General features: G+C 43.9%; 1 protein-coding gene across 1 annotated transcript in view; it reads left to right on the forward strand.

The window, feature by feature from the left end:
* Nucleotides 1-19,766, forward strand: part of LHCGR (luteinizing hormone/choriogonadotropin receptor) — a 59,027-nt gene extending 39,261 nt beyond the window's left edge. Inside the window, exons 7-11 of the mRNA XM_059660741.1 lie at nt 675-743; nt 6,362-6,436; nt 10,013-10,198; nt 14,080-14,160; nt 18,641-19,766. Coding sequence (XP_059516724.1) covers nt 675-743; nt 6,362-6,436; nt 10,013-10,198; nt 14,080-14,160; nt 18,641-19,766 — 1,537 coding nt within the window. The remainder of the gene's footprint in view (nt 1-674; nt 744-6,361; nt 6,437-10,012; nt 10,199-14,079; nt 14,161-18,640) is intronic.
* The last annotated feature ends 1,312 nt before the right edge of the window (nt 19,767-21,078 follow it).

Raw genomic sequence — 21,078 nt, forward strand, 5'->3', positions numbered from 1 at the left:
TCTGTTCTAATCACTTCTATTTTATTTTTTAAATGCTGATTGCACCCAACTATATTGATTTCATTATCCAATAATGAGTCTTAAAGAACTGTTTACAGACATTGAAATCTTCTTGGTTGTGGAGCCAGATATGGTACCAAAACTTACACTCGTCCAAGAAAAGGGATAGCTCACTCAGTACGGGAGTCTTCCTCTGCCCTTAACTTTCAGCAACCCAGAAAGCCCAGGTGCACACACAGGCCTGCACAACCGCAGGCAAGACTTGAGTGTTAGTCAGACAGGTCTGGCCTCAAATCCCACTTCTGCCACTGCTTTCTTTGATCTTCTGCAAGCTGCACAACAGCACGAGGCTTAGGTTTCACATCAGGATAATGGAAATGACGATGAAGATGAAATCATATGCTATACATACAATGGCTGGCTAAGTATCTGATACTTAATAAACATTTAAAACTGGTGGTGGTGAAGATTGTAATGGTGGAGGTAGAGGCAAACTGGAGCAAAAAAACCCACAAAACTTCATTTTACCAGAACCTTAGAATCTAAAATGTTAGTGAAACACAGCTAAGACATGTGAATGCCAATAATTATCTTAGCAGTAAACATCACAGAGGAAGGATGTGTGATTCCAAACCGTTTCTTTCTATCCTAAAACCTCTCTCTTCCCTCTTCAGCAAACTGTATGGAAATGGGTTTGAAGAAATACGAAGTCATGCGTTCAATGGGACGACGCTGATTTCCCTGTAAGTACGCTCATTTCCCCAGCTCATGAATAAAAATGATATATTACTCTGGCTACCAGACCACATTCAATCTTCAGCAACTAACTCAGGACAAAAATAAACTTTCAAGTGGCTAGTCCTCGGTGTTTCATGCATGTTACTAGGCAACTGGCTGGCTGGAAACCCCAGAGCACCCTGATTTCAAAGATAGATGCAGCCGGAATACATTGAAGTTGACAGCTTGCTGAAATATTCAACACCTACTTTAGGCGCCACCATCTCACAGCCTCCCTCTTAGCCCCCGTGCTCAGGTTGAGGGTGTGTTAGAGGCAGCATGATTTCAGCAAAGAAATTCTTCCCACTGGCCCCACTGCAGAGAAATTGGGTAACTCCATTTACCAGCTAATCAGCCACAACAGACCCACTCAGAGTCCCATCTCCTTACTGCAGGGGGTGGGAGGTGGGCGAGGGGAGGGAATAGGCTGCTCATTTTCCACCAGGTGAGGGAGCCAAGAATATTCACCACACCCTACTTGAGTCCCAAGTGTTAACAGCTTTTATTTTTTAATTTTCATTTATTTTTATTGATTGGAAAGGGAGAGAGAGATATATGGTACCAAATGACAAGATACTACTAAAGAATAATATTGAGAGGATCAGAGAGGAAATAAGATCAGAGAGGAAAGTGACTTGTCTAAAGCCCACAGGAGGCAAAAATGGGACCAGAAAACACTTTGTGGCTCCTTCTAGCACATCAGTTTTGCTGGTTGTTTTACTTTTCTTCCCTGAGATGACCCCCTCTCCCTCTTCCAGCAGGCTGTGTTTGATTTGCAGGGTCACCTTTCCTGGCTGCCCTATGGAAAGGGAGAACTTGGCAGAGCTTTGGAAAGGGAGAATGGAAAGGGAGAGAGAGAGAGAGAAACACCAATGATGAGAGAGAATCATTGACTAGCTGCCTCCTACACGCCCCCACTGGGTATTGAGACCACAACCCAGGCATATGCCCTGACCAGGAATTGAAATGGTGACTTCCTGGTTCCTAGGTCGATGCTCAACCACTGAGCCACACCAGGCCTGGTCCCAGTGTTAATAGCTTTTAAATCAAGGGGAGCATCCCAACCAACTGGCTCCTTCATTGTTCTCAACCTCTTTCTTTGTAAGGCTCCTTTTCTATTAGAGCTGAACCACTCTAATAGAACCCTAACAGGAACAAGGTGACTGATGATCGCACTACAGCTGTGTATAATAAAAACTAAGAGCACATGGAAACCTCAACTGTAGTTAAAATTAAGGAAAATAAACAAAAAGCCTTTTTTAATAAGTCGATCATATAAAGTATGGTCTATACCAGTGCTTATCAAACTTTAACACACATAAGAATAATGTGGGAATTGTGAAAACACAGATTCCTGAGCCTGATTCCCAGAGACTTTAATTCAATGGTTGTAGGATAGAGACTAAGAATTTGCAATTTTAACAAGCTCTCAGGAGATGCTGATGCTGCCAGTCTGAAATTGAGGAGCATAAGTCTACATAATATATTTACTTTAATTTTATATTAACCAAAGACCCTCTTATGTAGATACCATGCTACATAACTTGGTGGCTAAGAGAACAGACCTAAGCATCACTGACTGGACTCTATATCCGATCCCACTGTTTATCAGCTACCTTGGAGAAGTTAGTCAACCTATTTAAGACACAGTGTTCTCATCCATAAAATAGAGCCACTAATAGCTTGTTTTGAGGATACCCACCCCTGAAAATGAAAAGGTCTATTTTGTACCCTCAGTACTTAAAACAGTGCCTAGCACAGAGTAGGTGCTCAATTATTATTTATTACATCACATAATTATCAATGAGTAAATGATAATTAAATAAGATTACATTTTTATGCTTTTAGCATAGGTCTGGCACATACTAAGTGCTCAAGAAACAGTAGCTTTTTAAAAGTTGTCCTTCCTATCATGGAGTAAATTTCCCATCATTTTCTTCTTGACTTGAATTTAATGAAGGGTCCACTCCAGCCAATTGAATCTCTTTCTGCCAAATTTAAATCAGAGGCCTATACTCTCTTGGCACAGTGCTCTCAGATGCCTCATTCCATTATCCACTCAACAAGTGTGTGCCAAGCATCAGCTGTGTTGAAGGGAACATGCTATTATTTTCAGAGGAAATGAGTATGAATAAACCTGGTGTTTGCCTTGACAGAGCCTACAGCCTAGGAAGAGGCATCTCCAAATGGTATGCAAACTATACACTAAGTCGTAACTGAAACAGAAGACAGGGAGAAGGAAACCAGAGAAAGCCTCACGAGAGAGGCAGACTTTGAGCTGGGCCCGAGAGAGGCAAAGACAGAAGGAAAATGCATTCCAGGCCGAGGATAACAAAAAGAATGGCTCAGGAGAGGAAGCAAGAGATGTTTTCATAGACCAGCAAATACAGTGGGGCCTTGACTTACGAGTTTAATTCGTTCGGAGACCGAGCTTGTTAAGGAGCTCGTTAAGGAGCTTGTTAACTCAAATTACTCTGTCAACTCAAAGCAAAAAATCGGCCAAGAGACAGCTGGTATCTCAAAAAACTCATTAGTTGGGACACTCGTAAGTCAAGGCCCCACTGTAGTAGCTTTTAGAAAGTTCTAGTTATGGGTGGACACAGCAGGAAGTGCCTTAGATGCCAGAGTAAAGAATTTGGACTCCGTTCAGTAGGAAATGAAAACCTAGAGGGTCATCTGTTAGCAGGGAGGACAGAGGGTTGGAAAGGGTAGCTCAGAGCTAGACACACAGACATCAGAGTTATCTGAAGAGAGGGGGCAGCTAAAGTCCTTTGTGGCTGAGGTCACCTGCGCAAGGGGGGAAATAAGAGGACTGAATATAAAACTGGGGGAACAAGACATGAGGAAGAGAAGCCAAAGCCAAAGCAACCAGGTGGAAGGAAACCAGTGGAGTAGACCTTGGGAGGTCAGGGAAAATAGGACTTCAGGAAGGAGGGCCTTGGTCACCAGTCTCCCCTGCTTCAGAGATGCCAGAATGCGCGTGAACATCGAATAATACAACTACTCAAGGTTCTGAATCCCCCATACCTCATCGTTGGGAGAAAGAGGAAAGCAAGAACAGAAATCAATATCCTTCATTCATTTGTTTAAAAAGCATTTATTAAGCATCACCAATATATTAGGCACTTTGTTAAGTGCTGGATCGCATGGTAGAGTAGAAACACTCCCTGTCCTCCTGAAGTTTCTGTTCTAGCATAAGCCACAGACAAAAAGGGGGTAAGTTAATTTCTTGCAGGTAGTGATTTGTACTATGAAGAAAATAATCTATTGCTGAGATCTGCGAGAGTACAGAGGGGCGACTGACTTTAGGCTAGGTGACAGCCTCACTGAGAATATGATATTTAGGCTGAGCCTAAAAGATGGCAAGGAGTCCACTATGGCAATAGCAAGGGAAGTGTGTTACAGAAATAAGCAGCATATGCAAAGGTCCTGAGTTGGGAAAGAAACGGAATTTCTAAGCTCCAGGAATTTCGAGGAGGCTGGTGGGATTGGAGGGTCATCTGCAAGGGGAAGACTGGTGTGGGATAAACCTGGAGATAAAGTAGGAGCAAATCATGCTGAACTGAGGGGTTATGGAGAGAAGTCTGAATTCTCTTCTAAGAATAAGAAGACCCATTGAAAGATTAAAACACAGAAGGAGGAGGAGTTTTCAAAACTGTTAAGAAAAAGTTTCAAACTCTACATTCAGCCCAGGGTCTGACACCTTCCCCATTAATAGGCCTGTCCAAAGGTGCAGGCGTTCAGAATGACACCAAAGTTCTGCCAAGTTCTCAAGCACATTACTTACTAAGGCAGGACAGGGTGGAAAGGGGCAGTATTGGAAGGTTGTCCTCAGACACCTCCCAGGGTCCAAGAGTCAGGCCACATCATTCCCACAGCACCATGTTAGGAAAGTTTTGGGTTGAGTTTGGGGGTTTCCCACTCTGCTTCAAAAGGCCATGCTGCCTATGCTTCTCACAATGGGAGGACCAGGTCACCTGGGAGAGTTCCCAAAAGTGCCCTCCAGAAAAATGTGGTGGATGAATTTGATTTACCTTTGACCAAGTTACACAATGCAGTTATCAGTACACAAAAAGATCTGAATTTTAATGAAACATGCAAGATGGTGTCATGAAATTTGAAAAAAATTAATTGGACCTGGCTGACATGAGGATTATTTGCTCACAGAGCTCAGTTTCAACAATTTGTGACCAGAACTGAACATAATTAAAACAAACCAAATCAGGAGGAACAACCATGGAGGCTCTGGAAGGAAAGCGTCTTTTGATTTAGATTTTAAACAGCAACTGACTCTGACAACCACATCTTTTAAAAGTGGAAATATACCCAGGGAAGGGGGTGATGTGGGACTGACAGGTGCTTTCTGATGAAAGGGCTGAGGGATTCCAAGGAGAACGCTTAGTAGAAGCACATGGAAAACAGCTACCCAGGAAGGAAGATGCAGGGGCTCTTGCATGGAGACATGCGCAGACGCTGGAGAAGATGGAACACTATGAGATGTGCCAGGTAATTACCTAGCCATCCTGCAGGGGAGAGGCTGGTGTTGGTGCATCTGTTCTGCCATGTAACACTGTAACACGATGCAGAAGAATCCTGTTCCCATGCTCGAAATCACCACACCAACAGTGGACGTCTACTGGGCCACTGCCCAGGGATTCCAGAATACTCTTTGAGTCCCCACCCTTCTCTTATAGGAAGAAAGTGCTGAAAAGAAGGCTGGCAAGACTGAGCCCAGGGACTCCTCTCACAGCTCCTTTGACCACACAGAGAAGGGCCTGTGCTTGGAGCCCAGCCTCAGGGCCCAGACAAGAGGCTACTCTGCAGGGCCAGCCTGGAGTATCTCTGAGAATTCATGCTGAGCTGCTTTGAGTTAAAGGGAACAGAAGCCCTCAGGTAGCCTCTGCCTTAGCAGCTCTGGGCTTCTGCCACAGGCAAGAGCAGTGGCCCTGAATCTTTTGTTTCCATAACATGCACATCTGGTTATGATCACATACACAGCACACACCAGCAGGGCTCCCAGGTAATGGGACAGTTTTCTCCACAGCCTGTACTTCCATCCTTTCTCACCCCTGTACAAATACATTTTTTTTTAAAAAAAGTGCAATTAACATGATAAAAGGGGTGACATTGAATGAACTCTACTTTTTCTTTTTAAGGAAAGTATTTGCAAACCTCAGTATATCACTAGTAAATTCTGAGACCTCCAAGGTCAGGACAACTGAGAGCCTTGATCCAGGGCAGGCTGCACTTCACCCTCCAGCCCTGAACACTGGAGCAGCACCCTCCTCCTCCCAGCTGTGACAGTAATCGCCCATAACCCCAGGGCAGAAGGGGCGAGCTCTTTAAGTTGCAGGACAAAAGGTTCCAGCCAGTAAGGGAAATCACAAAGGAAAGGTGGGGCCAAATACACAATTTCACAATTTTGCCAAGACTAGCATGTCTTTCTCCCACTTTACCTACAGTGCCCCATGTACCCTTCAATCCTGAGCACCATGCACAGGCTAGCCCAAGCATGGGTGTACACAGCTGTGACAGGTTACACAGGAGGTGCAGACTCCACTAAGGACACTGTCCTTCCCCACAGGGAGCTGAAGGGAAACGCACACCTGAAGAAGATGCACCACGGAGCCTTCCAGGGGGCCACAGGGCCCAACATCTTGTGAGTACAGTGGTGCTGCCTCCCCACCCACCCAGTGCACCCCAACAGGCCTGCTTAGGGTGTCTAGCCACGTTGTCCCCAACCTGGTTTGTGGGGCATCAGCCTCTACATGTGAAAGGGCTGCTGTAACAAAGCACCACCAATTGCATGGCTTAAACATTGGAAATGTATTGTCTCCCAGCTCTGAAGGCCAGAAGTCTGAAATCAAGGGGACAGCAGGGCTGGTCCCTTCTGAGGGCAGCAGGGAGAGACTGTTCCAGGCCTCTCTTCTCACTGCTAGTACTTCCTTCTGTCATGGCAGTGTAATTCCAATCTCTACATGACACTCTGTGCATGCCTGTCTGGCTCCTGTGTTCCCTCTTTTTATAAGGTTACCAGTCATACTAGATTAGGGCCCATCCTAATGAGCTCACTTTAACTTGCTTACCTCTATAAAGACCCTATTTCCAAATAAGGTCACATTCTGAGGTACTGAGGGTCACGACTTCAATGTATGAAGCTGGGAGAACATAATTCAACTCATAACACTAAATATGGAGGCCTCCTCGTGAGCCGCCAAAGGGTGGCTCCCCACCTGGCATCCACTCCTGGCCATCTTGGGCTAGAGGTCTGACTGGCCCTGACACCTGCTGGACAAGGCTGATGTTCTGTGTGTCAGGCTCTCTGAGGGTGCAGGGAGTGGAGCCAAGTTCCCTTAATTACAGGGATTTAGTGTGAGGACATGTGGGAAAATTAAGAGGAACAGGAAATGGGATCAGCTGTCGCCTGACAAAGCCTTGGGAAGCCGGAAACATCCTACAGCAAACAACCTCTGCTGCGGTCAGGTTTCAGGGAGAAATGCAACAGGTCCAGACACTGAAGCTCTAACGCAGGGTGTCTCGTCACCCCTCGTGCCAGTCCATTACTTGCTAGTCTAGTACACTGTTATCATGCATCCAACAAGCATGGGCTGACACGTCCTGTCTGCCAGGCACCATGCTGGAGAGGCTGATGAGCAAACCAGCTCTGCTCCTTGCCCTTAAAGGGACTGCAGACACATAGGACAAATAGAAACTAACAAGCAAAGCAACAAACAAGAGAAAATGAGAAAAGCTCTAGAAAGACAGTGAGCAGAAGCATGGGGGAACACAGACAGGATCAAATAAGTAAATAAAATATGCAATGTGCAAGATGGTATTGGTTGTGGAGAAGATACAGTTGGGGGCGGGAGGTTGGGAAGGGGAGTTGCCATTTTAAAGAGGATGGTCAGGAAAGAATACCCTAAAATGTTGTCATTTAAGCCAATACCTGAAAGAAGTAAGAGAGCAAGTTATGTGGATTTCAGCAGGAAGAGCATTCCAGGCAGAAGGAACAGCAAAAGCAAAGGCCCTGAGGCAGGAACCCGCCTTGTGTATTTGAAGAGGAGAAAGAAGGCTGGTGTGGCAGAGTGAGCAAAGAGGACAGTCCTTAAACCTAAGGACAGACAAGTGGCAGGGAGCCACGTCACGGAGGGCCTTGTGACCATTAGAAGGATTTCCCTGTTCTCTGCGTGAGATGAAGAGGCTCTCGGGTTTTAAGCAGGGGAAGAAATGAACTTACCCAATTAATCTTTTTATCCTAGCTCCTGCCAGTATCAATTCATGATTTTGTCTGCTTTCTATCTCCCACCATTATAAACTCCAAACTTCTTAGCTCTGCCACTAACTTCTAACCATCTGCTCCCTAACTCTCCTATTCACTATCAATTCTTGCCTCTGTCTACTTCCTACCCCTACCACTATCAACCCCCGCCTGTACTAGTGCCTACCCCTCACACCATCCACTCCTGACTTCATCTGCTTCCCAGCTTCTACCACCATCCATTCTGATTCTCTTTTCTTCCTCACTTCTGCCCCTGTCAGTCCTCTCTCTACTCTCCACTCGGTCTCACGCTTACTTATGACTTATGCTTCCTTATGGTTCCCACTACCTCATGGCTCCTGCCTACTTCCTTCTCTGCTCTCTCTCAGCTTCTGCCATCCTATCCTAGGGGGTCCCCTTCAATATACCTTATATTTAACATATACCAGACTCAGACTCTGACAGGTTGGTTGATGGCTCCCCAATCTAGCACATCCTGTGAGCAGAGCTCTTACAGCAGGTTGGCCGCCAACCTGGCCACTGAACAGCTAAAGGGAATTGCCTCTGGGTCAGGCACAGGGCACCCTGCATGACAGTGTTTGCTTGAAGAGCTGCTTGGTCGGCCTACTTTGAAAGGACTGTGAGCACTGCAGGCACCTGGTCTTCTTCAGAACAGTGGGACCAGACACATCTCTTACTTCCCAAGCAGCTATTATCATTTCGCCTGTGGATTTAAGTGGTGTCTATATGAATTCCTTCCACCCACCCCCCCAAAATATTTTCCCTACAACTCTGTCACTGAGACTGAAAATCTATTATCAGAGATACACTCCTTTGTAATGAGTCCTTGTCATTTCTAGAATTCCAAGTTAAAATATATTCCCCCCAACACACACCACCACCACCACCACCACCACCACCACCACCACCACCAGGCCTGCAGAGTCGTGTGCTCAATCCCTAACACATCTGAGATAATAACTCTATAAAGCAGAATGAGAACACTGGTACCTAAACTGGTAAGGACACGAAAGCAGGAAAAGTCTGCAGTCCCTGGGGCAGATCTCCTGCCTTGATTGTTCCACCAAGGCCAACACTAGACATCATTCCATGTTGTCAAGTTCATCTGTCTATCCATCACCTATTGATCCCCTCCCATGTATTGGGGAAGTTTGCTGGGTGGGCTGGGGGTGGGGGGCGGGTGGTGGCTGTGCTGCTGGAAGAGTTTCATGGGGCATCAGCAGCAACCTCTTAGAAGACGGGCAGCGTTTTTAAATTTCCACTGACTGCACTTCCTCCTCACATTTAACTTGTTCAGAGTTTTCTTGGACATTGCCTCGTCTAGAAAAACTGAGGAGTTCAGAACCTTGTTTACAAAGCCTGAGCTCTCCGCACAGCTCTGCCCACATGGCCAGTTCGCTTGCTTTGGACTGATGAAGCCAGGTTGCCTTTAGAGGATGTGCATTCTGCTTCCCAGGTAGATGATGGCTCACGCCACACAGCAGCTATGAATAGCGTAGCCAGCCTGTGCTTCATGAAAACCTACCCTGCAGGGCTTGATCAATCAGAGACCAAAGCATCTGAAGCCCTGACTGTTTCCCCTGGGGTAGAGCACAAAAGCTGATGTCACCGCGTGTGCCTGCTGTCTCATAAAGCAGGTAGTTGTTTCACTTTTGCTAAGTGGAGAGAGGTTAGGGGGGCGGGGGGAGAGACGGAGAAATGCTAATAAATGCATGACAGGTACAAGGAGTTATACTCAACCTTGACAAGAATAATGGGGTACATAAGAAAAAAACACAGCATAGCTTTTTTGAATTTAGATCTTAATGAGAGTAACTGAAATGGAAAATTAGGGGAAGGCGAGACAGAGAAAACATTCCTCACAATCTAGAACGATGCTATTGTTCAGAGGAAGTTTCAATGAATCAAATGTATAATATAAATAAATAAAAAGCCTTTCTCCCTTTTCTTGTTCAGGGATATTTCTTCCACCCAACTACAAGCCCTGCCTAGCTATGGGCTGGAGTCCATTCAGATGCTAATTGCCACCTCATCCTATTCTCTAAAAAAATTGCCATCAAGAGAAAAATTTACCAATCTCCTGGATGCTGTATTGACTTACCCCAGCCACTGCTGTGCTTTTAGAAACTTGCCAACAAAAGAGTAAGTAAAAAACAATAAGTAAAGCCTGCCAAGCTGTGGCAGCAGCTAAAACATCAAAACGCAACTGGTGGAGGGCTCCCTGCCCTTGCACTCCCTGCCTTCTAGGCCATTTTCAGATAGACAAGAAGAAAATGAACCATCCTGCTTCCTCCTGAAAACCAATTCCAAAGAGTCACTTCACCCTGCAGCTAGAGACTTCTGAACCCTATTCTGAGTTAATTGAATTATAGCCTTAAATTATTAGGCTATCATAGCAGCTGCAAAATGGATACATTACCGGCATTTCCAAGATCAATTAGCTCTAATCCTTATCAGAGCCAATAATTCCTTAAGAGGTGGGGAAGTAGCCGCAAGAGGATAAATTTTACCTAATGTCTTAATCTTTAATAAAAGATAGACAAAATCCCTACAGAAGGTTTTTAAATTATTTCTCTCACAGCAGCAGACCATCTTGTTTCCGAACAGAATCCTAGCTCCCTAAGGACCAGCTTAGGGAACAAAAGGGCACAAACTCCTGGCTGATTTGTGTCCAGTGACAGACATCTTACTACTGCAGTTGACTCAATTCGATGCAGAGTGGAATGACAGGGTGTGCAGAATTTCATTCTTTTCTTAAAGCAGTTTTCCAGACCTTTTTTTTTTTTTACTGAGATGCATAGTAAATACCTTTTTTTACATTTTTACATTGTAACCCAGTGCACATCACATATGTAACTGAAGTAAAGCAAAGCAATACTTAACTTTTCACATGTGACACGCTCTGATGTTTTCTTGCCTGTTTTTTAGTCTGCTTTGTTCCCTGGTTGGTTGTATGTTTGAGAGGGCTCTGGGTGCACAAAGAAAAGAAGGGCTCATGCCAGGCTTCCTGAGGAAGTGACTTCTGCTGAGCCTTGAAAAACAGGTAGGAGTTGGCTAGACAGGTGTGGGGGAAAACATGCCACAAAGACAAAACAGTTCCTGTGAAGGCACAAAGGCAAAAGACAGTAGGATGAAAGTCATTCAGAAAAACTGGGACAGGAAGACTTCTGGGTACACAGAGGAAGGTGAGTGAGGAGATGAGGGAGAGGTGGGCCATGACAGGCTCCGAGTGCCAGGCCAAGTTGTTTAGAGGATGGGGAACCACTGAAAATTTAAAGCAAAATTACCCAGACTTCCTTTTATCAAATATCACTCTGGCAGGAGGATGGAGGATGGGTTGGAAGTGAGCAAAACTGGTGAGAGACCAACTAGGAGACAGCACAGACAGTGGTTTATGATAAAGCTGAGTCTGAACACCACTTTTGTGGCAAAATGGTCACAACCTTCCTGAAATTACTGGCATGCACGAACTTTAGTTCAGGGTTGTTTTTTTATTCCAGTAGACTTCTGGGTATAAAAAGGGGGAGTGGATTATGCAATTGTGGACCAGTATCAAAGTACAATGGGAATGTAGTCACACAGGGGTTGTCTTGAGTGGGACTAACTAACTCCTTCCATGTCCCTAAGCTCAAAACCTTGGATGCTAGTGAGGATGCAGAGCCTGAAGCTGGGCCAGTGGATGTTTGTGCAATCTCTGAGTCACCCTTTGCCCTGCAGCTGCTAAGTCTGGATAATGCTCACAGCTGCCTGGGCAAAGGGCCCCAAAAACTTCCTTGGTATCTATGATTAAAATTTCAAAAAAGATAGACGAACCCCACTGCTATTATCTGAAGGACAAGAACAACCACATTTCATGTTAACTGAAGACTGGTACACACAGAACCCCTTAGTGTCAGATTAGAGCTAGCACACCACGCGCACACACACACACACACACACACACACACGATTTTATTTAAATTTCAGGATGTATAATCCTCACCCCGAATAACAAGCTGATTATTTAAAATGAGTCCAGTGGGTCAAATAGTTCAGATATACTCTCCATTTTCCTGCTTGTATACAGTCATTCCTAAAAGAAATAACTCTTTTGTTAATATTGGGAAGGATAGTGTATAGAAATGCCTAGTTCAGATTGCCTCATATCTCCTTCCTCCTTAGGGAAGATTGAGGTTCTCACAGCCTATTGTCCTTTCTTCTATTTCTTCCTCAACTTTTCCTTTGTTCCTCCCTTTGGTTTCATTTCAAAAATATAAGCATACTAGGGGCCCGGTGCACAAAATTCGTGCACTGGGTGTGTGTGTGGGGGGGGGGGAGTGTCCCTCAGCCCAGCCTGTCCCCTCTCACATACTGGGAGCCCTCAGGTGTTGACCCCCATCACCCTCCAATCGCAGGATTGGCCCCTTGCCCAGGCCCGACGCCTCTGACAGAGGTGTCAGGCCTGGGCAGAGGACCCTCATTTCCCCCCATCACTGGTTCTGCCCCCAGCCCAGGCCTGATGCCTCAGCCAGAGGCGTAGACCCCCATGACCCTCTGATCACCTGATCGGCCCCTTGCCCAGGTCTGACGCCTCCGCCAGAGGTGTCAGGCTTGGACAGGGGACCCCCATCTCCCCCCGATCACTGGCTCTGGCCCCCGCCCAGGCCTGAGGCCTCTGGCCCAGGAATCATGCCTGGGCAGGGGACCCCCATCTCCCTCTGATCACTTGCTCCACCCCCCGCCCAAGCCTGACACCTCTGACCCAGGCTTCAGGCCTGGGCAAGGGGACCATCATATCCCCCCAATCCCCGGCTCAGCCCCCTGCCCAGGCCTGATGCCTCGGCCAGAGGAGTTGACCCTCATCACCCTCCGATCACCAATCACCGGATCGGCCCCTTGACCAGGCCTGAGGCCTCTGGCAGAGGTGTCAGGCCTGGGCAGGGGACCCCCAGCTCCCCGCGGTTGCAGGCTCCGCCCCTGCCCAGGCCTAACGCCTCTGGCTGAGGCGTCCAGCTCGGGCAGCGGGGACCCACAGTTGCAGCAGCCCCGTGATTGTGGGCTCCGCTTTAGGCCCAGGCAAGGGACCCCTAGCTCCTGGGACTGCCAGCTTCGACCGTGTCCAGCTCCCATCGCTGGCTCCACCCCTACTTCCTGCTATCACTGGCCAGGGCGGCAAAGGTGCCTGATTCTCTGATCATGGCTGGGGGGCAGGGCAAAGGCGGCCCCGCCTTTGCCCTGCCCCCCACCTCTTAGCTCCCCCCTGGGTTTCCGATTACTGTCAGTGGCAGGGGGCTTCTTCCTGCTTTCCCTTTCGCCTCCCTGCATTGTGCCTACATATGCAAATTAACCGCCATCTTGTTGGCAGTTAACTGCCAATCATAGTTGGCAGTTAATTTGCATATAGCCCTGATTAGCCAATGAAAAGGGTATCGTCATACGCCAATTACCATTTTTCTCTTTTATTACTGTAGATATGCCTTCTTTAATTCTTTGCCTCCACTCTCTCCCCCTTCTATTGGCTAAACTGCTAAAAGGGAAAAATGAAAGAAAAAGAAGCACCCACATATACTCCTGGGGGAGCAGAAAATTCACATAATGTCAGGTCCAGTATCTCCAAATCTTTATAAATGAGATTCCCAGTTACAGTTCAAAGCCATGAACTCTGAAGGGTTATTTGTTCATTGAGGCCAATGCAGTGAGGAGGGTGGCAAGAAGCAAACCTTAATATACCATAAAGGCAGCTTTTAATGAGCATTGAAAAAACTGTAATTCAATCTGACAAATTTTTAAGTTTTTTCCTCTCTAGAGCCCACACAAAACACTTAGCATTCAAGCATTTTATCAAAGCTGGAGGCACTCTAATGACAATTCAGAAGCCTCTGCTCTCTCCCCAGGAAGCGTTTCAGCTAGGACAATAGTGCAGAACATGAAGCTGGTATAATCGGCAAGGAATTTAGATGAACAAAGCATAAATAGACATGATCAGATTTAGTTTGAAGACCAAAAGCTCAACTGGTATTTTTTTTCCACCTCTTCTCTTTCAGGCAGAATTTTTCATTTTCCATTTTTGAAAACTTTTCTAAACAATGTGAAAGCACAGCAAGGAAACCAAATAATGAAACCCTGTAAGTATTGCATGCAAAGAAACTCAGGAAGCCCTATCTCATTCTGCATGTCCCTTATTAGTATTATCAGTGGAACAATTTTCTTTCAATAAAAGTCCTGGTTAGGGGGATGTTTGCAAAGCATTTAAAAATAGCTTTAAAATGAGAACTTTTCTTTGCAAGTGGCATCCAGTTGATCAGGTAGCTCATTCAATTGGTTTTAAAAAAAAAAAAACAACTCTATAAGTAAGTACCTACCTATTCATTCTACAATTATATTAAATTCTCAAAAATCCAAATTTTATTTGCAAGTATTTTAATGTCATTAAGGGCTTGTTTAAGTAAAAATTTAGTTCACTAGGAATTTTCACTAGTCATATGGTCAGTATCCCAGCAAGATCAACCAATGGCAGATACAGCTTCTAGAAGTAGCCACTTCCTTCCAAGACACCTAGGCCACCTTGACCACTCCACTCTGGAGCTCAGTATTACTCAGCCTTAATGCTACCACTAGCAATACTGGATGGGAGCTAAGTTACCATTTTACTGACTGATTTTTTTAACATTTTCCTGGCTGCCTTGGCATTTCACATACCTCCAACGTAAAAAAAACATGCCTCAGAAGATAACCCCAGAGTCCCCAGGCCACATCTACTGTGATTTAGAAGTTTGATCATTCCCCCATGTGTCCTTCAGGCTACAAAACCAGATGCCCTTCTAGGATATCTTGCCAATCTCCTGTCCCTCTTCTACATCTTTTTTCCCTTTTCTTTTCCACTATCAATCTACAAGTTATGGGCAGCAGGGTAGTATGATGGAAGGACCCCGGGCCTCGTAGCTCCTCAGAGCTGGATGGGAATCCTTGGCAGTAATGTTCCTGTAACGCCGGGTATTCCTGGACAAGACTTTCTTCATCTGTAAGGGACAGCAGAAACACCGTTTGGCTTTCAGAACTGAGTTGAAGAATGTGACAGCATCAAGGGTACATTATAAATATTATACTCTGGATCCTTTTCTTGTTCTTTTAATTAGGTCTGTCACCATCTGGCCTCCGGTGTTTCTTTTTCTCACTCTTCCCACTCTTCCCTCTTGATAGCCTCCCTTTCGGTCACCTTCCACATTATTCTTTTGCGATTGTATGGCTTTTTTCTCATCAACAGGAAACCACTTCTGGGTTCAGCCAATGGTAGCACCAAGGGATGGTTTGGGGGAGGGGAAACTGTAGGTCATTCTCAATAATCCTCATTGGCCCCCACCACAAGCCTTCCCCAAATGAGCATACAATCTCGTTTGCTAACACTGCTTGAAAACAAGTCCCCTAATCTCCAGCATCCTCAAATCTACCTGAAATTAGTCATTTTTTAAAAATGTGCTTCCTGCAAAAACATTTTTATGATAAATCCCCGTTCTCCCTTTCCCACCAGATTGCTGCTATTCCTAAGACCCTGGAGTTTAGAAATTGTAGAGCCAGCCACTAAGCCTTACCTGCTCTCCCCAAGATATAATGGTGTGCTTATTGTTATGGCTGGCCCACTGTTCTACAACTCCCATCTCCTCTCCTTTCTTCCTTCATTGTGGCTGGAGCAGTGGTGCTACTGCTCCTCCTTCCTCTGACTCAATATCGCTAAGCCTATATGAGTCCATTCACATTCCCTCCATAAGCTTCAGCACTTAACACAGCTCCATGCTGGGTTTTGTCAATAAGCACAATGCTGCCCTCAGAAGCCATCCCAGGACACAAATGTAAGTAGCAGCAGAGGGGTATTTGGTCTGAAGATAAATCACCAAGGAGAATATTGCTAGACATATACTCAGTAGTGCAAAAAAAAAAAAAAAAAGGAGATTGGGCGAAGGACCAGGGGAGTAAGAGAGGGAATGTGCCTGACCTCTTACTGATATTAAATGTATTCAGAATTTTTAGAAGTTTTCTAGAAGCCAAAACAGTTTTGCTAAGGGAAAGGGATAAGGGAAATTAAGGCAGCAATCATTTGAAAGTTTACACTTGATTTAATACAGACTTTTATTTTGTAGGAATCATCCAGGGAACTTGTTTAAAATGCAGATTCCTGGGCTCTGTCCCTAGAAAGTTTGATTCTGGATTTGAAGTAAAGCCAGGAATCTGTATTTTACAAACACCCTGGTGATTCTGATGGAAGTGGTCCAAGGACCACACTTTGAAAAAGGCTGATTGGGAGCTGGTGAAGTAGAGGAAAGGCCCCTGAACTAAGGGTATACAGACCTCGTGTTGCCACAGGTGCCTAGTGCCGGGGATCTTAGGCAAGCCACTAACCTGCTTTAATCTTGGTTTCCTTACCATAAAATGAGGGGGTCAATGAGATGGTCTTAAGGATCTTTATAATGCTAAGAAATAACCTATTTTCTTTAACCATGCTTTATAACCACCCTCTTTAGAGATTAAAAAGATAGGTAATTGTATTGATGTGCATGAATTGAGGACTTATATTTAATAATGAAACATATGAGTTTCCTTTGCAGTCTTCTGTGCATAGCAGCAGAGCTTCTCCAGTTACAAATTGCTATCTATGAATTCTAGCACCTTTTTAAAGTTCCAGGTCATAGATTTATTTTTTTTAAAACTTGTGTTCTTTTATTTAAGTAATTACATTGCTCAAATATATCACTCCATCCACTCACTGAATTAGGTACACACTTCCTTAGATGGAACATGAGAAGCTACATTTTGAAAGTAGAGAAAAATGCTTGTTTAATGTGTGAGGAACCCTCAAGTGAAATACATAATTGTAATGGCCCTGACAGAAAAAAAAATTATGACTAATTCTCCAGCTCCCAAGATTATAGTAGCAGACTGTGAGCAAAGAGAAAATTTGTGAGCCTACATGCATCATACTGTACACAGTGATTGTCCCTTCCTCTCAGAGCGAGGATCACTCTGGTTTATTCATTGCACACACATTTACTGAATGGATACTCAGAGCCAAAATTGTGTGAGGCAATGAGATTTCAGAAATAAATAAAACCTAGTCCCCTGCCATCAAGCAGCTAATAAACTATTAAACGCATCATTACATAAAGGCAATGTGGTTTGATAATTACAATAGCATCTAAGTGCAGCCACGGGGGAGAGAAGGGGGAATAAACTCCTTGGAGGTGTAGAATCAAGACAGAGAATCACAGAGCTTAACTTTAAGGATGAGGAGGAATTCACCAGGGAAATGAGAGGCAAGGGAAGAAGAAGAAACAGCACATGTGTACAAAGACAGAGAATGAAACAGTAGCACTTATTCTGAAAGCCACTAGTCATTTCATGGACCAAAAGGATGACTGCACAGGGGATTTGTGAGTTAATCATAAGAATCTCTAATATTCACTGAACACTTAATATGTGTCAGGATTTATTCTAGACATTGCACATGTGTCCGTGCACTTAATCCTTAGTATGACCCTACCAAGGAAGGTATGATTATTGCCCCTATTGGCAAGTGAAGAATTTGAGGCACAGAGGTATTAAGTAACTCTCCTGGTTTTCCAGGTAGTCTTGCTTCAGAGCTCATGTTGTGAATGGTGCGACACTACTGCTTCCTGGAGAAGGAATTGGAGGAGGGGGCAGATCAAGGAGGGACCTGGAGGTCATCACGAGGAGTCTGGATTTTATCCTATAGCCTGTGAGAGCCTAGGGAATGTTTGAAATGACAGATTTGTGCATAAGAAAGGCCACCCCAGGAGGAATGTCAGATGGACTGGGTGACAGCTAAAATTGGAGGAAGGATCCCAGGAAGAAAACAAATTGTCCCTTAAAGAAGATGAAAACCTCAACTCAAACAATAGCAATGGGGTGAGGAGGGAGTGGCAGAGGTGGGACTGTTTCTTCCTTAGGGGCAGAGTCCCTCTTCAAGCCACTCTCTGAATTGAATACATACCACTAAGGATTATCTATTTTCACAATTTCTTCCTATTGTCCATGACTGTATTCTTCCTCTGCTTCTAGGGTCCTACTGATCCATCTTTGGTTTCTATTTCTCTCTGGGCTATTTAGTTAGCAGGGACTAAGGTGCAAGCAAGTCCACCACTAGCTGACTACGTCAACAATGTGAGCCTTCCAATTCCATTTGTGTTCTACCACAAACAGCTTCAGAGCAGTTTGGGTGACAACTATGGGATAAATAGCTACAAAAAATGCCAAGAGAGAATTCCTTTTGATTTAGCAAGCATATATTGTGTCTCTAAATTTGTTTTCCAAAGAAAATTGTCCTCTGTAAACAGCTTCATTAAATCTTTGCATCAATGTGTAAAATCTATATATAAATAGATATAGAGTCTAAATGGTTTTTTATTTCCTTCTTAAGGAATGCCTACATCAATTCAGAGTTCTCAGATAATTTAATAAATGTAAGACTGAGACTATTGTGGCGTTGTCTCCTTTTATTTCTTAGGCTTTAAAAGTAAGAATTATTGTTGAATTTTTTTTAAATAATCAGAAAATTCCTTAAGTTTACATTGAGCCTAAATATTCTTCTTACAGTTATTCTGCCATCTTTGCTGAGAGTGAACTGAGTGGCTGGGATTATGACTATGGTTTCTGCTCACCCAAGACAGTCCGATGTGCTCCTGAACCAGATGCTTTTAACCCCTGTGAAGATATTATGGGCTATGACTTCCTTAGGGTCCTGATTTGGCTGATTAATATCCTAGCCATCCTGGGAAACATGACTGTCCTCTTTGTTCTCCTAACCAGTTGTCATAAACTGACAGTACCCCGTTTTCTCATGTGCAATCTCTCCTTTGCAGACTTTTGCATGGGGCTCTATCTGCTGCTCATTGCTTCAGTTGATTCCCAAACCAAGGGCCAGTATTATAACTATGCCATAGACTGGCAGACAGGAAGTGGGTGTGGAGCTGCTGGCTTTTTCACTGTATTTGCAAGTGAACTTTCTGTCTACACCCTCACAGTCATCACACTAGAAAGATGGCACACCATCACCTATGCTGTTCAGCTGGACCAAAGGCTACGATTAAGACACGCCATTCCGATTATGCTTGGAGGATGGTTCTTTTCTACTCTAATTGCCATGTTGCCCCTTGTGGGTGTCAGCAATTACATGAAGGTCAGCATTTGCCTCCCTATGGATGTGGAAACCACTCTCTCACAAGTATACATATTAACAATTTTGATGCTCAATGTGGTGGCCTTCATCATCATTTGTGCTTGCTACATTAAAATTTATTTTATGGTTCAAAATCCAGAGCTGATGGCTACCAACAAAGATACAAAGACTGCTAAGAAAATGGCAGTTCTCATCTTCACGGACTTCACCTGCATGGCACCTATCTCTTTTTTTGCCATCTCAGCTGCTTTCAAAATGCCCCTTATCACAGTAACCAACTCTAAAGTTTTACTGGTTCTTTTTTATCCAGTCAATTCTTGTGCCAATCCATTTCTGTACGCGATTTTCACAAAGGCATTCCGAAGGGATTTCTTTCTGTTGCTGAGCAAATTTGGCTGCTGTAAACATCGGGCTGAACTTTATAGAAGGGAGGATTTTTCAGCTTATACCTCCAACTGCAAAAATGGCTTCACTGGATCAAATAAGCCCATCCAGTCTACACTGAAGCTGACCACACTGCACTGTCGAGACATATACAGTTGACGAGACTTGTAAAGAGTAATAACTGTCCATCAGTAACCACATTTTTGAACTATACTTAAATATGTAGAAATTATCTGTACCAGTAATTTTAACAAAGAGTTGGTTTTAGGAGGTTATTTATTCTTAGGCACATTAGGCAAAGAAAGACCTATACCTAGCTCAATGTATGGTCCATGACCATCACCAGTCTAAACACTATTTGTCTGTTACATAATGATATAGAATACAGAAGTTGCAAGTGTTTAGAAACGTTTACAGCAATTTTGACGGAGTAATTTTATGTCTGTTGAATCTACTATTAAAAAAATTAGGTGGCATTTTACATCTTTGATTTTTTTTCTTATTTCATCTTTGTAGTAATTTTTATTGCATTTTACAAAAATATTAGTCCATAACAGATTAGAAATTTAATTTGTCCTATTTCTTCAGATAGTTTGAGAAACACACTCTAGAGATGAACTGTCCAATCTGACAGCCACTAGCCACATGTAGCTAAATTTAAATTAAATCAAATAAAAATAAATTAAAAATGCAGTTCCTCAGTTGCACTAGCCACATTTCAAATGCTCAGTAGCCACATGTGCCTACTGGTTACCATATATAGACAACACAGACGCAGAGCACTTCCATCATCATAGAAAGTTCTATTGGATAGTGCTGTTTTAGAGACTTTTATTCATCCCCTATTATGTTCTATTGTCTAAAATTTAATGTAAGGTAAGCATTTAAAAGCACTTTTCAGTCTACTTCCTTGGTTTAGTGTTTATTCTCTAAAGACTAATGAAACATTAAATAACAGAATGTAAACTCCTTATGGGTAAGAGTTTTCCTGTCTCAATGTTGTTTTCCTGTCTCTTAGCTCAAGATCTTGGCAATGGAATGCAATCAGTGTGCTGAATTACACCGAAGTTACAAAATCTATAAGGATTTTTCTCTCAAGAGCCCCATCTTTTTATTTAAATAAAAGAAAATACTTAAATATTTAAAAATATTTACCTTTATGCCCTGGACAGTGTGGCTCAGTTGGTTGGAGTGTCGTCCTGTGCACTGAAAGGTTGTGGGGTTGATTCTCTATTCAGCACATACCTGGGTTGAGGGTCTGAACCCTGGTCAGGACACATGTGGAAGGCAACCAATCAATGTTCTTTCTGCATTGCTATTTCCCACCCTTCTCTCTCTCTCCCCTTCTTCTTTCTCTAAAAATCAATAGGCATATCCTTGGGTGAGGATTAAAAATAAAATAAAAATGAAAAATACATAACTTTTATCCTTTTTATCTTTTGAAGGATGGTATAGAAATATATATCCAATA

This window comes from Myotis daubentonii, chromosome 12 (genome assembly GCF_963259705.1).
Source record: "Myotis daubentonii chromosome 12, mMyoDau2.1, whole genome shotgun sequence".
Classification (NCBI taxonomy): Eukaryota; Metazoa; Chordata; class Mammalia; order Chiroptera; family Vespertilionidae; genus Myotis; species Myotis daubentonii.